This window comes from Armigeres subalbatus, chromosome 2, assembly GCF_024139115.2.
Source record: "Armigeres subalbatus isolate Guangzhou_Male chromosome 2, GZ_Asu_2, whole genome shotgun sequence".
In the NCBI taxonomy this organism is placed as follows: Eukaryota; Metazoa; Arthropoda; class Insecta; order Diptera; family Culicidae; genus Armigeres; species Armigeres subalbatus.
Genome location: NC_085140.1, coordinates 55678522 through 55692101, shown reverse-complemented (window position 1 = coordinate 55692101; position 13580 = coordinate 55678522). Strand labels below are relative to the sequence as shown.

At 42.0% G+C, this 13580-nt stretch overlaps 1 protein-coding gene across 1 annotated transcript; it reads left to right on the top strand.

Moving 5' to 3' along the window:
- Positions 1-9864: 9864 nt before the first annotated feature.
- On the top strand, positions 9865-11832 carry LOC134214406 (uncharacterized). The gene has a single exon (XM_062693785.1). It carries the CDS (start codon positions 9925-9927, stop codon positions 11668-11670), a length of 1746 nt encoding a protein of 581 aa, XP_062549769.1. The 5' UTR covers positions 9865-9924; the 3' UTR covers positions 11671-11832.
- The last annotated feature ends 1748 nt before the right edge of the window (positions 11833-13580 follow it).

The following is a 13580-nucleotide window of genomic DNA, read 5'->3' as shown; positions in this document are numbered from 1 at the left end:
GATTCCACGTCCAGAGATGATCCGAGCATTCTTCCCACAAAGCTCCAACTATGATGACGACCGAATAAAGGCTCTCATAGAAAGCCAAAATGACATCACAACAACTAATTGGCGTATTGTGAAACGATCCATTCTGAAAGATATTCATGTTGAATGGATCTTCACAGTAGAGGGTGCGTCGATGGAAAAGTTGAAGAAGTCCAAATACACCCTCAACTACCGATTTGGTGAAATCCAACTAAGGAAGATTACAGATCAACCGACTGCCGCTACCGCCAATCCGACTGGAAGGCCGACCCAAGAGCAATCTGAGGAGGCCTCCTGTTCAAGCGAGGTTCGGCTAACTGGAAGGCCGACCCAAGATACATCTGAGGAAGCCTCCGGTTCAGGCGAGGTTAGTAAATCTCACCCCAAAAGCACCATACAGGCTAGTCTGTCCGCCTCTAAAGGAAAAGCTCGAAGCTTACATGCGACCCCCTGCTCTAGTGGTACCAAACCAAAGGTATCTAAACAGGGCAAAGGGGTGCAAAAGCGACAGTTTGACCACAGAGGCGAAACTGGCGGGCCAGGTTGCTACAGGGAAGAGAAAACCCAGACTGTAATACCAAACGACATCCTGATGATCCGCAACATCCAAAGCCGGACAGTCGTCGTCCGGAAAAAAGCGGGAACCCCGGAAATGGCGACTAAAGTTCTGCAAGTGAACCTCCACCATGCTGAGAGCGCCACGGGTGTGCTCTGTCGGAGGTTCACCAAAGAGAATTTAACCGTGGCCCTCATTCAAGAGCCATGGGTCAATAAATCTAGAATACAAGTTATTCCACAACACTCATGTAAGTTGGTATATGATGACAGCCAGCTTTCTCCTAGAGCGGCTATTTTATTACATAACAACTGTAAATACTTGATAAGAAAATTATTTTGAGCTTTTTAGTGGAATGTTTTCACCTGTCATAAGACGAGTTTGAACAATCCCATTGAATTCCACCACTTAATTGTATCCTGACAGATACGTATTTCGACCTCAACAGTAAGGCCGTCTTCAGTGTCTTGTACTTGACTCGACTAAAGTCGAGTCAAGTACAAGACACTGAAGACGGCCTTACTGTTGAGGTCGAAATACGTATCTGTCAGGATACAATTAAGTGGTGGAATTCAATGGGATTGTTCAAACTCGTCTTATGACAGGTGTAAATACTTTCCAATTTCAGAATTCATAAAAAGGGACATCGTAGCGGTCAGGATGGAGGTACCTTCCGCCAGAGGGAGTAGAGAGATCTTGGTGGTCTCGGCATACTTCCCAGGTGACGTGGACGAAATCCCTCCTCCAGAAATAGCTGCGCTCGTAGCCTACAGCCAAACGGAAATCGTGGATTCTAATGTTTTGAAAGCATAGAGAATACACCCGTAGTGGCCAGACTCCAAAAAACTCTTTCAAAAGACCACTCCAATGGTGTGGGTAGCCTCCGAAAGACGGATGGTTCGCTCACTGTAGAGCCTAGCGATACACTGAGCGAATTGTTAAAGATCCACTTCCCTGATTCAATCCCTGAGTCGAGCATCGGCGACCAAGGCACTGGAATTGCTGTCTCAGATCCACAAGAGATCCAATCATGGGTTTCTGGGTCTAAAAAAGACGCAATAAAGGTTGCAAAGGAAGCTTTCACTCGGGCCAGGGTTGAGAGGGCTGTGAGATCTTTCGAGCCATTTAAGTCTCCTGGCATGGATGGAATATTTCCAGCGTTGATCCAAAAGAGGAGAAAATACTGGTTCCACCCTTGGTTGAGATTTTTAAGGCGAGTCTGATTTTGGGGCACATACCTAACGATTGGCGTCAAATCCGGGCTGTCTTCATTCCGAAGGCAGGCAAGAGAGATAAAACCAACCCCAAAGCATTCAGGCCGATAAGTTTATCCTCTGTAATGCTCAAAATTATGGAAAAGGTACTATGCGAGTACATAAATCACAAATTTATGAAAGCAATGCCTTTGTCAAAAACCAATTCGCTTATCAAAGTGGAAAATCTACGATCTCGGCACTACATACGGTAGTTCAAAAATCGAAAAACACTTAATGCAAAAGAAATTGCTCTTGTAGCATTTCTTGATATTGAGGGCGCATTCGATAACGCTTCTTATTCGTTTATAGGGTCAGCAATGTTGAGGAGAAAATTCGACCCATGCATTGTTACCTGGGTACATGCTATGCTAGCTAATCGGAAAATCTCCTCTGAGCTTAGCGGTTCATACATCACTGTTAAAGCAACAGGGGGGGTGTCCGCAAGGCGGAGTGCTTTCTCCTTTGTTGTGGTCACTGGTGGTGGATGAGCTTCTAGACAGCTTAGAGAGAAGAGGCTTCGAAGTGGTTGGATATGCTGATGACGTTGTCATTATTGTACGAGGCAAATTCGAAAGTGTTATCGTGGAAAGAATGCAATCTGCCCTAAATCACACTTTTTCCTGGTGTCAAAAGTATCAACTAGGCATAAATCCTACAAAAACTTCCATTATCCCTTTCACCAAACGGAGAAAGGTACAACTGAAACCCCTTTTCTTGAATCAAACACAATTAGTTTATTCAAGTGAAGTAAAATATCTAGGTGTCATACTCGACGCAAAGCTTAATTGGAACTCTCATCTCCAATCAGTTATGCAGAAAGGTCTCAATACACTTTGGGTTTGTTCAAAAGCCCTTGGTAAAAGATGGGGCCTAAAACCAAGTATGATCATGTGGATATATAAAACCATTGTCCGTCCCAGGACAACTTGAGCTTCCCTTGTCTGGTGGCCTAAAACTAATGAGGCTGCTGCAAAGGCTAAGCTCAACAAAATCCAACGCACCGCTTGCATAGCTATCACTGGTGCAGTTCGTAGTACACCCACTTTGGCCCTAGACGCAATGCTTCACCTGCCCCGGTTAGATCAATTCATAAAGCTGGAAGCGGAAAAAAGTGCTCTAAGGTTAAAGAGAACAAAAACACTGCTGTCGGGAGACCTTACGGGTCACCTCAGCATATTAAATGAATTTGCCATAAATCCCGCAATAGGAATTTGTAGTGACTGGATGGAAACGGTAGTCAATTATGACTTACCTTACGATGTGTTCATTCCTTCCCGCCAGGAGTGGGAAGGAGGTGGACCCAACGTTCCAACAGGCTCTATAAATTTCTTCACAGATGGTTCGAAAATGAATAATCTGACAGGATCCGGAATCTATGGCTCTACAACAAAAATTTCTGTCCACTTAGGACAGTGGCCCACAGTATTTCAGGCGGAAATATCTGCAATAGGGTGGCTCAAATTAGTATGGGAAAAACTTTTTTTCATTTTTTTTGATGGGCCGCCCTCTTATTCAGTTCTATTTGATGCCCTGATGCTCTGAACAAAATTCAGCCAAATCGGTCATCGTTTGGGCGGTGCTAAACTCGTTGGAAGTTTACATGCAAAAATGTATGCAGAAACACCCAAAAACAGTGATTTGCAGTTGGACGGCACAACTTATGTTGAAGAACTATGATACTCATTCAGATCTTGAAGAATTTAATACAGAATGTTATGCAGAAAACCGCGAGAAGATTAGAGTTTGCCCGGCTAAGTTATTAGCATTTCTCTGTAGTAGGGTTTGAGCAAATTTCGTTTCTTTTACCTATGAAAAGAAATAAATTCACCCCTACAACACTCCAGTAAAATGCTAATATCTTTGCCTAATAAACTCTAATCTTCTCGCGGTTTTCAGCATTACATTCTGTATTTAATTCTACAAGAACTGAATGAGTATCATTGTTCTTGATCGTAAATTGTACCGTCCAACTGCAAATCACTGTTTTTGGATGTTTCTGCATATATTTTTCCATATAAACTTCCGACGAGTTTAGCACCGCCCAATCGTTGACCGATTTGGCTGAAATTTTGTCCAGAGCATCAGGGCATCAAATAGAACCGAATAAGAGGGCGGCCCATCAAATTTTTTGAAAAAGTGTTTTTTGAGCCACCCTAATATGCAATATTAGAATGCGTGTTATTATGCCTGAGGAGAAAGTATAGATTTGCAAAAATATGTATTTTCTCTGACAGCCAAGCGGCACTTAAGTCGCTTAATAACTACACTTGTAACTCAAAGCTAGTGTGGGAATGCATTCTGGCTTTGAAAAACTTATCCATACGCAATCGAGTCTACCTATATTGGATCCCAGGACATACGGGTCTAGAGGGAAACGAGATTGCTGATGAGCTAGCCAGGAATGGATCTAATGAAAGGTTCATTGGCCCTGAGCCCTTCTGCGGGATCTCAGACTGCTCTGTAAAAATGGAACTGAACAAATATATGGTCAGTCAAATCACATCAAACTGGAATGCACTTCCCCATACGAGCCAATCCAAAAGGCTCGTAACGATTAACCCCAAGAAAACCCAACAACTATTAGGTCTCAACAAAAGGGATCTCAACATCTACACCGGTCTAATAACTGGACACTGCCCCTGCAGATACCATCTACAAAAGATCGGAGCAATCCAAACCTCAAATTGCCGCTTCTGTGACGAGGAGAGAGAAACATCAGAACACATCCTCTGCTATTGCAGTGCACTCACCCAACGTAGGTTCAAAGTTCTCAGCAAGCCCTTTTAGGGCCTGCTGACATATGGATCTTATCCCCAAGGACGTGGTTGGCTTCATAAAGCTAGTCTCGCCAGAATGGGGAGTCACATACTGTAACTCAGGATCTCTATTCATCAATAATAGATGGTCTTGAGTTCAGTCGATACCAAGGTATCTCAGTGACAAACATGTTACTGAGATAACTTGCGTATTTCACAGTAAAAGGGTATATCACAATAGTCCTAAAATCTGGACGCAGTGATCTTCACCCGACAAACGAGGAAAAGGATGCTTGAACATGGTTTTCCGGCGAAACTGATACGGTTGAGCGATTAGGAGAGCTGGCGTGCAAAGAAGTGGTACCATTATCACAAGATCGCATATGCTCCTTGGATTTGCGGACGAAATCGATATTATCGGGATTGATCGCCGTGTCGTGGAAAAGACTTTTGTGCCTTTTAAGAGGGAGACAGCGAGGATTGGACTCACGATCAATACCAGCAAAACGAAGTACATGGTCGCTGGCAATCAACGTGGGTTCATTAGTGGTGATGGTAGCGAAATGGTGCTGGATGGTGAAAAATTTGAAGTGGTAGAAGAATTTGTGTATCTTGGCACATTAGTGGCGTGCGATAATGATGTTACCCGTGAGGTGAAATAGGACTTATTACGGACTTCGTAACCAGCTTAAGTCCCGTAGTCTACAAACGAAAACAAAACTCGCACGGTATACTACTCTGATTCTTCCGGTGGCTTTATACGGCCATGAAACATGAACGTTCAAGGAGGCTGAGCGTAAGGTGCTGCGGACAATACTCGGCGGTAAACAAGAAAACGGTATCTGGCGGCGTCGCATGAACTACGAATTGTATCAGGTGTATTAAGGGCTGGGTATTATTAAGCTTGGGCCCTCCTTAGCTGTGCGGTAAGACGCGCGGCTACAAAGCAAGACCATGCTGAGGGTGGCTGGGTTCGATTCCCGGTGCCGGTCTAGGCAATTTTCGGATTGGAAATTGTCTCGACTTCCCTGGGCATAAAAGTATCATCGTGTTATAATTCCCAATGTTAAAGTAACCGGGGAATTCTTCCAGAAACCTCTTCTGAAATTATTATAGGAATTTCAATTTCTACAGTAATTGTAATTTTTGAATTTATCCAAAGTTTTCCTCGGGAATTCTTTCAGAACCTCCTCAAGAAGTTCCTTTGGAATTTCTTTTAGTAAGTTCTTCGAAGATTTCTCTTTTTTAGTAAGTTTCTTCGAAGAAATTGCTTCAGAAAATCATTCAAATTTTTTTCGGGAATCCTTCGGAGATTTCATTTGAAAAGCCTTGCGAGAATTCCTTTTGGGGCTGTTCACCTATTACGTAACGCTGTAGGCAAAGGGAGGTGTCAAGCCGAGTATTACGGCTCATACAAAAAATCCTCACAAAAAGTGTTACGAGGGGAGGATGGGGGTCTTCAAATCACCAAATTTGGCGTTACGTAATTGATGAATGAAGCCAAACGAGGAATTCGTATTGGAAATTTCATTAGGAACCTTGAGGAAAACCTTTAGAAACTCCTGCGACAACTCGAAAAGGATCTTTTTTGGAAACTATTTCATTTTTAAATAAATTTCCGGAAGAATTTTTGTGGGAAAGTTTTAAAGAACGGCTACGCAGTCTTTATTTGTAGAAACGAGTTTATTCGTTGCCCGTTCGTTCTACAAATAAAGACTGCATAGCCGTAACATAAATATAAAAGTTACAGTCGATCCAGCATCAATTTTAAAGAATCTTCTAGAATTTTTTACTACTTCGAAAGAATCCCTGAAAGTCCGAGGGATTTATTGGAGGTATTTTTCAAACTATTCCTAGTGGGAATTTCGGGAGCGGATCCTAAAAGTATTTCTGGGGTTTTTCTTCGGAAGAAATTTTGAATGAATTGTTAAAGGAAAACCTGAAAAGACTTTCGGTTAGAATTTTTAAAGAAACTTCCCAAAATTCGTAAGTATTCGAAGAAATTTAAAAAAAAATCCAAAAGAAATTTCCGAAGGTTGTTTTTCGAAAGAATTTCAAAAGGAACTTTCGGAGAAATACCGGTTGCAGTATTCGATGATCTCTTTATGGAGTTCTTCCAGCATTTATTAAAATTGGCATAAATAAATTCATTTCTCAGAACAATTGTGGCATAAATACTTCAATTCGTCGATAAATTTGATCATATTTTCTACTCACGTAGCTAGCTAGATTTAAGCGTAGCTATAACTCATCGTAGGCAGGGAACGCATCAGAAAAGTATTGCCGAAAAGAAAAGGTCTTACATCATTATCACTGATGAAAAAGGCTCCAAGACACGATGTCCGTTGGATCAGATTATATATAACGCGGCACTAAACAAAAATAGTCAACATATGATACCACCACGACAGTATATATATATATTTGGTTGCCATCTCAGAGCCAACAGCCAGGCTTGGCATTGGTCATGACAGTCATTGGTATGCTTAGTTTTTCCTCCTATTGATCGTCGTCACCAAACGCAACGTTAGCAACCATATATCATACCCAAAAGCCATAACATCGCGACCAAGAAACCACTGGTAACCATAATAAGTTTTTTCATTCCTTGACCTTCAGTGGCTCTGACCGTTGTTAGTTTGATGGTCGCGACCAATATGTTCTCCACCTTTGATCAATCTATTTATAACTTATGTAAACACTTTTGCTAGAGTTCAAGAAACTAATCAATATAAACTAGAACTAATATATACCAAGATAAGGATCAATTAAAATAATTACAACAAAAATGTTGATTAAACATACACTGAAGAATCGAACTCAGAACCTAAAGATCTGCTGGCCTAAACGCTAACATTTGTACCAATTCATATCCGTGAAGGCTGTGCACTATAACGCTATGATATGACAAATAAATCACAGGTAACTTTTCCTACATGCCGTAGGTTACCTTTTCACTGAATTGAGCTTCGCGACCATCCTTTATATATCAAGAGAGGGTCATTCCCTGAAAAAAATTTGTTCTCGTCATCCATGGTAACGAGACAGGCTCATTCAATGAAGAGTCTTACCGCACATGGGCTGGAACGTAAGTAAACTAGAGACAAACAAATAATGTTCCCGTCCTGACAACGCGGATTTGTAATTAAACGAGCCTATTGCGATTGAATGATCCTGCAAGTGAAACGTTGGTCTTAATTGTTTGACTATGACTATGAACGGTGATCAATGACAAGCCTGCCAACGGCACAAGTTCACCCATCACGACAAGATCACATATCCGAGGGAAGGGTTTATTTTTGCAATAAACCCTTTCTTCTCTTAAAATGTTCCTGAAAAGGATCGATTTTCGAATCACAATGCGCCTTTCTAATCACTCACAGCAACCAAGCATTAGTCCGAACCTTGCGTGAAAAATTTCACTTGACTGCTGGCTGCTGTTCGATGGCCACTCATTGAATTTGTGCTAAGACACCATCATTTATAATAACTACTGTCAGTAGTGCCACTGATGTCCCGGGACCGCAATCGACTCCATTTTTGCTATCATCCCTTTCTTCTCATAAAATCTTAATCCTGAAAAAAGCTGATTTTCTTTTCACAAGGCGCCTTTCTAATCACTAACAGCAACCAAAAGGTGATCAAAGCATTGTGTGAAAATATCATTTGAGTGCTGCTGTTGTTGCCAATCGGCGATTCTCTTAACGCTGGGACCACTGCTACCGTCGTCAACATGCGACAGCTGTTGTTCGGTCTTCGTGTCCGGTCTTCGTGAAGATCCGTGAACTAAGGATTGGAGGGAGCCCCGCCCGTAAGTTGCACGAATTTGAAGTTTTCGCTTGCGATGCACGTACGGTAATGATTTGAATTTAACAATGCTTAGTGAAATTCAATTTTCCAATAGTTTAGCGCCATTGTTTTAATAGTTGTGCAAAATCCTAAAGAGTTTCCGTATTGAGTGATGCGCCCTTGAAATGCGAGTAGACTTAAATTTGGATTCCAAGAGGCTTGTCCTTAACAAATCTTATTGTTTAACCCCATTACTTCTCAGGAAGGCCGCGCAGGTTGCACCCCATCCCTCTCTAGCTGAAATCATAAGGACAACACTGCCAGCTAAGTACGAAACTTTGGAGGCCATCGGCAGACCCATGCAAGCGTGACTTTGGATCTTATGAGGACTATAGATATGTTGGAAGCTCCTTCTTAGTTGTCAACTCACCATTTTATGGCTCAAATTAGGAAAGATAATGACCTGCCGAAGATATTTGCTGTATAATTTTTAATTTTTTGACCACCAAATTAACGCCGGTTCCCCATGGTACACAGACCGGTCCGACTGACATCGTCCTCGTCAGTCAGTCTCCGTCAGTCAGCCAGTTAAGCAAATACCTAACCAGCTGAGGGTGATGGTGACGATGTCTATCCACTCCAGAGAGCGCATCAACGGGCAACAGCAACGGCGATGACGACGAGGAAGTGAGCCCCCTCTTTTTTCGCCTTTTGTTCGGGTGTCCATTCAAACCGTTAAATCAGCCAGAAACACTGATTACATTGTCACATTGTTGGGAAATTCGGCAGTTTGAGGAAATCGTCGCCTCATTGCCTCAAAGGAACCCGTTTCTGTGTAAAACTTTGTCCAATTCCGAGTAGCTTCATGCTAAAATTAAACCTTCATTGTATGGCTGCCTGATTTGTGGTGGACGTTTCGTCCTGGACTAACTAACTGTGTCGACTGGATTGTTAAATTGATTCTTTCAAGAGGAAGCCGCAAAATGCGTTTTTCCATCCGAATGACGGTGCATCACTTTCTATTGTTTGACTGATTGTCATAGTTTGCGCCGTGAATTTGTGATTCACTGAAGAGTTGCTGGTTCTAAATAGCGTCGATTTATATAGTCACATGGCATATAGTTGCTTTTCTGGTGTAAATATACGATTTAAAACCATTTTTTTTTCAAAAAAGTTATTTTACGTCGATTTTGACTTTGATATTTACAAATTGATTATACAAAGCGCTATAAACGTCCCTGTGATGAAATAGATTTTAAGAGTAACTGCAGGATCTACGTCAAATTCCCGTCAAAAATGGAAAACAACTGCCAGTGATGTTATTTAGTAATAAGCCAACCTCGGATCAGCTTTATAAAGCACAAATAAAATTCCATATGTACTCAGCATTACATAATAAATCAAACGACAGTTGTTTTCTGACACGATCAATAAATAAATTTACTTTCATAGCTTGTGCGTCGTTCACATTCAACAGCGAGGCAATGGAACTTCAGTTAATAGTTTCATAATAGCATAACAAGGTAGTCATTAAAACGATATGCACATATCGGCCATTAAAATGAAGTTCTTTAGTCAGCAATGCTGTCTTATGGTGATATTCTTCGCATCGTTTGTCACCACAGAACAAATTTGTCAAATATCCGATGACGAGTTGAAGAAAATTGACCAAATATTAACTCACATTGAAGAACCAATCTACGCAGTACAAGACGATAACACCGAAACCAGTGACAGTGATGAGTGTGCACAAATGCTGAACGGGATCCACTTCCAGTTGAGACGGCTTACTCAGCGATACAAACTTATGAACAAGGGCTATGTAAAAGCCGAGGAGTTCCAGAAAATGGCAAAGGATTACGAAGATCAATTAACAACTCTGAATCGGGAATTGGAACATCTGAAAGCTGAAGCGAAAAGTGGCTTGAATCTAAAGATGGAAGCCCTTAAGAAAAATATTAAAGAACTTGAGCAAAATGTTACGCTGCTTCATCAAGATCTAAGAGGAATTGCGGACGAGTACGGAAAAGTACAAAAAGACCTCTGTTTGACGTACCTTGAATCGAATCAAATTAGTAAAGCCAAGGCAAAGATTAAGGATATCGATTCCAAATATTTGATGGAGCTTGTGAAGCAATTTTCAGAAATTAGTAAGGGAAGATTTTTGTCGGTTTTAGATCTCTCAGCAGCTATTCCCGATTTGGATGATCGAGGTCAGGCATACAAAACCATCTTCCAAATTTTGCAGACACAGCACTTGCTGGAAGGAGAATCTTCGGTGTTACTGGAAGCCGAAATTCAAAAACTGAATGCTACATTCAAGCCGGAGACAAAAATTACGGACGAAAGAAAAAAGGAAATTCATAATTTGCTAGATATGTTGAGCCGTCATTCGAGTAAAGCTCTTGAACAGTGGACAATGAATTTGAATAGTTCTGAAAATAGTTCCATTATTAAGAACGCGATGGACCGAATGTTTCTGACACAACTGGACAGCTTTGCAAAATATATCACGGCTTACAACTACTACCACAGTACGAGAAATTTTGTCCAGCTACTCGCGTTGTCCTCGAATTATTACAAAATTGCTGCGTACAAGAGAATGATTGAGGAAAAAGTTAATCAAAGCTTGGCTCTAATAATGATCGACATGCTTTCCATGGAGAAAACAGAACTAAAATATGATGCACATGTTCCAGGAGAAGTTGAACAATTGTACGACTTTACCTTTGAGTTGTTGCCAGGAAGCTTAAAAAGTATTCGATCGTGTCTGAAGAATTTTAAGATTTCGAACCAGGATACCAATCAGTGCATTCTTGCCACAGATGAAAGAGAAGAAGTTAAACATCCAAATTTGGAAAAGGTGATGGGACATTTGAAGCGAGTTACTCTAAGTATCAATAACTGTTCCACGTTCCGTCTGGAGCCGTCATCTGATAGAACTTCCCTCAGGATTGTAACTGCTACAGGGAATGCATTGACGAATGTCAACGCAGCCCTTCGAAATTCGGAATGGTTCAGTCGGGTGGGAGCGCCATACAGCAACAATAGAGGTATGCAGCTGGATAGCAGTCAAGATTGGATACTGGAAGCTAACTTTGAAAACAGTTCGATAAAGATCGAGTCGGATTTCAATGTATACCAGATGGGGAGGAATATAGACCACCTGGTAGTTCAGCACTTCAATGAGAGGCCTGAAGTTGCAGTGGCTAGATATGGATTTCTGGGAATGAGACATGGTGGAGTAAACGAGAAGCGTGCTGAATGGAAGTTTGAATGTGTTTGATTTGAATATAACAAAACCAAAAAACCTTTTATAAACTATTTCAAAATACAAATGAGGGAATGTTGGTAATCATAATATGAATCGATATGATAAAAATAATAAATGTTCCATACAACATGTTACGAATCTGATTGGTAAACTATTTAAATTGACAACTAATTTTTAAATTGAAAGTGGTTGGCCAGATGACCCTTCATCTTTATAATAATCATATTGTTTTTATTTTATTTCGTTTTTTTTTGTTTTTAAGAAGAAGATCCAAGTTTCAGACGATGAGTTTTAGCGCAGCTCTCCTAGACCGGCATGTCATATTGAGGATGATTTTACAGGATGAAGCGGAAAATGTTTAGGGGATTTAGAGTGGGAAAAAATGATGCCCTGGGTCTTCGCCGCGTTGATACCTATCTTCCAGCTGGTGAGATACTCTGTCAGGGCATCCAGACCTCGTTGGAGTTTTGCCACTAGCGATGGAGGTGTCATCTGCGAATTGAGACAGAATGCCACGTACTGGTGGTTCTGGCATGTCGGAGGTGAACAGATTGAAAAGCAGGGACCCGAGGATACTACCCTGGGGGACGCCTGCGCAGATATTGGAGCTCGCTACGCTAATTGAGACTTGTAATGCCCTTGCCGACAGGTAATTGTTGATGACTTTCCCCATGTAGCTGGAAAGGATGTAGGGTTGTAGTTTGTACACCATACATTGTCAACATCGAGTAAGGCCATGGCGGATGTTTTTGAGACAAACTTGTTCCGCCTGAGGACGTTGGTAGCTCGAATCAGTTGGTGTACGGTTGACCGACCGGGTCGGAAACCGAGCTGTTCCTCGAACAAGATTTTAAGATTCTTGGAAAACTCAAGTAACCGGTGATGAATAGCTTTTTCGAATAGCTTGGATAACCCTGAGAGAAGGCTGATGGGACGATAACTTTTTTGGGGAGGAAGGATTCTTCCCAGGCTTACGGATGGGGATGACTTTCGCTGACTTCCAGGAAGATGGAAAGTAGCTGAGCTGGAGACACTGATTGAAGATCAGCGAAAGGTGCTCAAAGAACAAAGCACTCATGTGTTTGAGCTCGTGATCCAGAATGTTATCGAAGCCTGTGGCTTTCATGTTCTTCGATGATTTGATATAGGCCGTCAATTCGCCAGCTGAGATCTCCAACTCCTCCGAGAAGTCGTTGGGAGTCAGATGATTGTTGTGTGCATACTCGTTAACGACTGCTTCGTGTGGATTGATGATATTCTGTCCAAGATTGTGTGAGCTGATGAAGTGACGACCTTTTTCAGTGACCTTCTCTGCAAGAATTATCAAGTGATCCTTAGAGCCATTATTGTCTACATGAAACAAATATGGGATGGGCCGAGGCTTGGATTTTAGTATTTTGTATCTTTTTCCAGAATGGGAGAGTGCAGATCTTATTAGAGAAATCGTTATTTTTCCACCATTCTGGCCTTGATCATTTTGGTGATTCTGAAACTGCCCGCGTGTCACATTCCGCAATCGAATCAAATATTTGGTGAGTATATCGATGGTTAGGGTGTTGCTTACCTGCTGAGCCATCGGTGCATGTTGTTCTCGGGCCACTGAGATCGCCTGCTCGATGGAACGCATCTGCCGATCAATTGCTTTAGGCGTTCCCAGCCGCGCCTCGTAGTCTACGGTGGCGTCCACGCACCTTTGGAGCCGACTCCAGTTGACTCGATGATAGTTTCGCCGGGACAGCTGATGCCGATTAACCGAAGAGCTCACTTCCGCCACCACCACGATAGTGATCCGAGCTGAGCTCCTGGTAGTCGACCGGCTGCGAGATGTGGTCGTTCATGTTGGTGATTTACAAGTCGATTGTCGAATGGACGCTAGACCGACTCAGCCGAGTGGGGGAGTCCGGGCTCAGGATCGTGTAGTG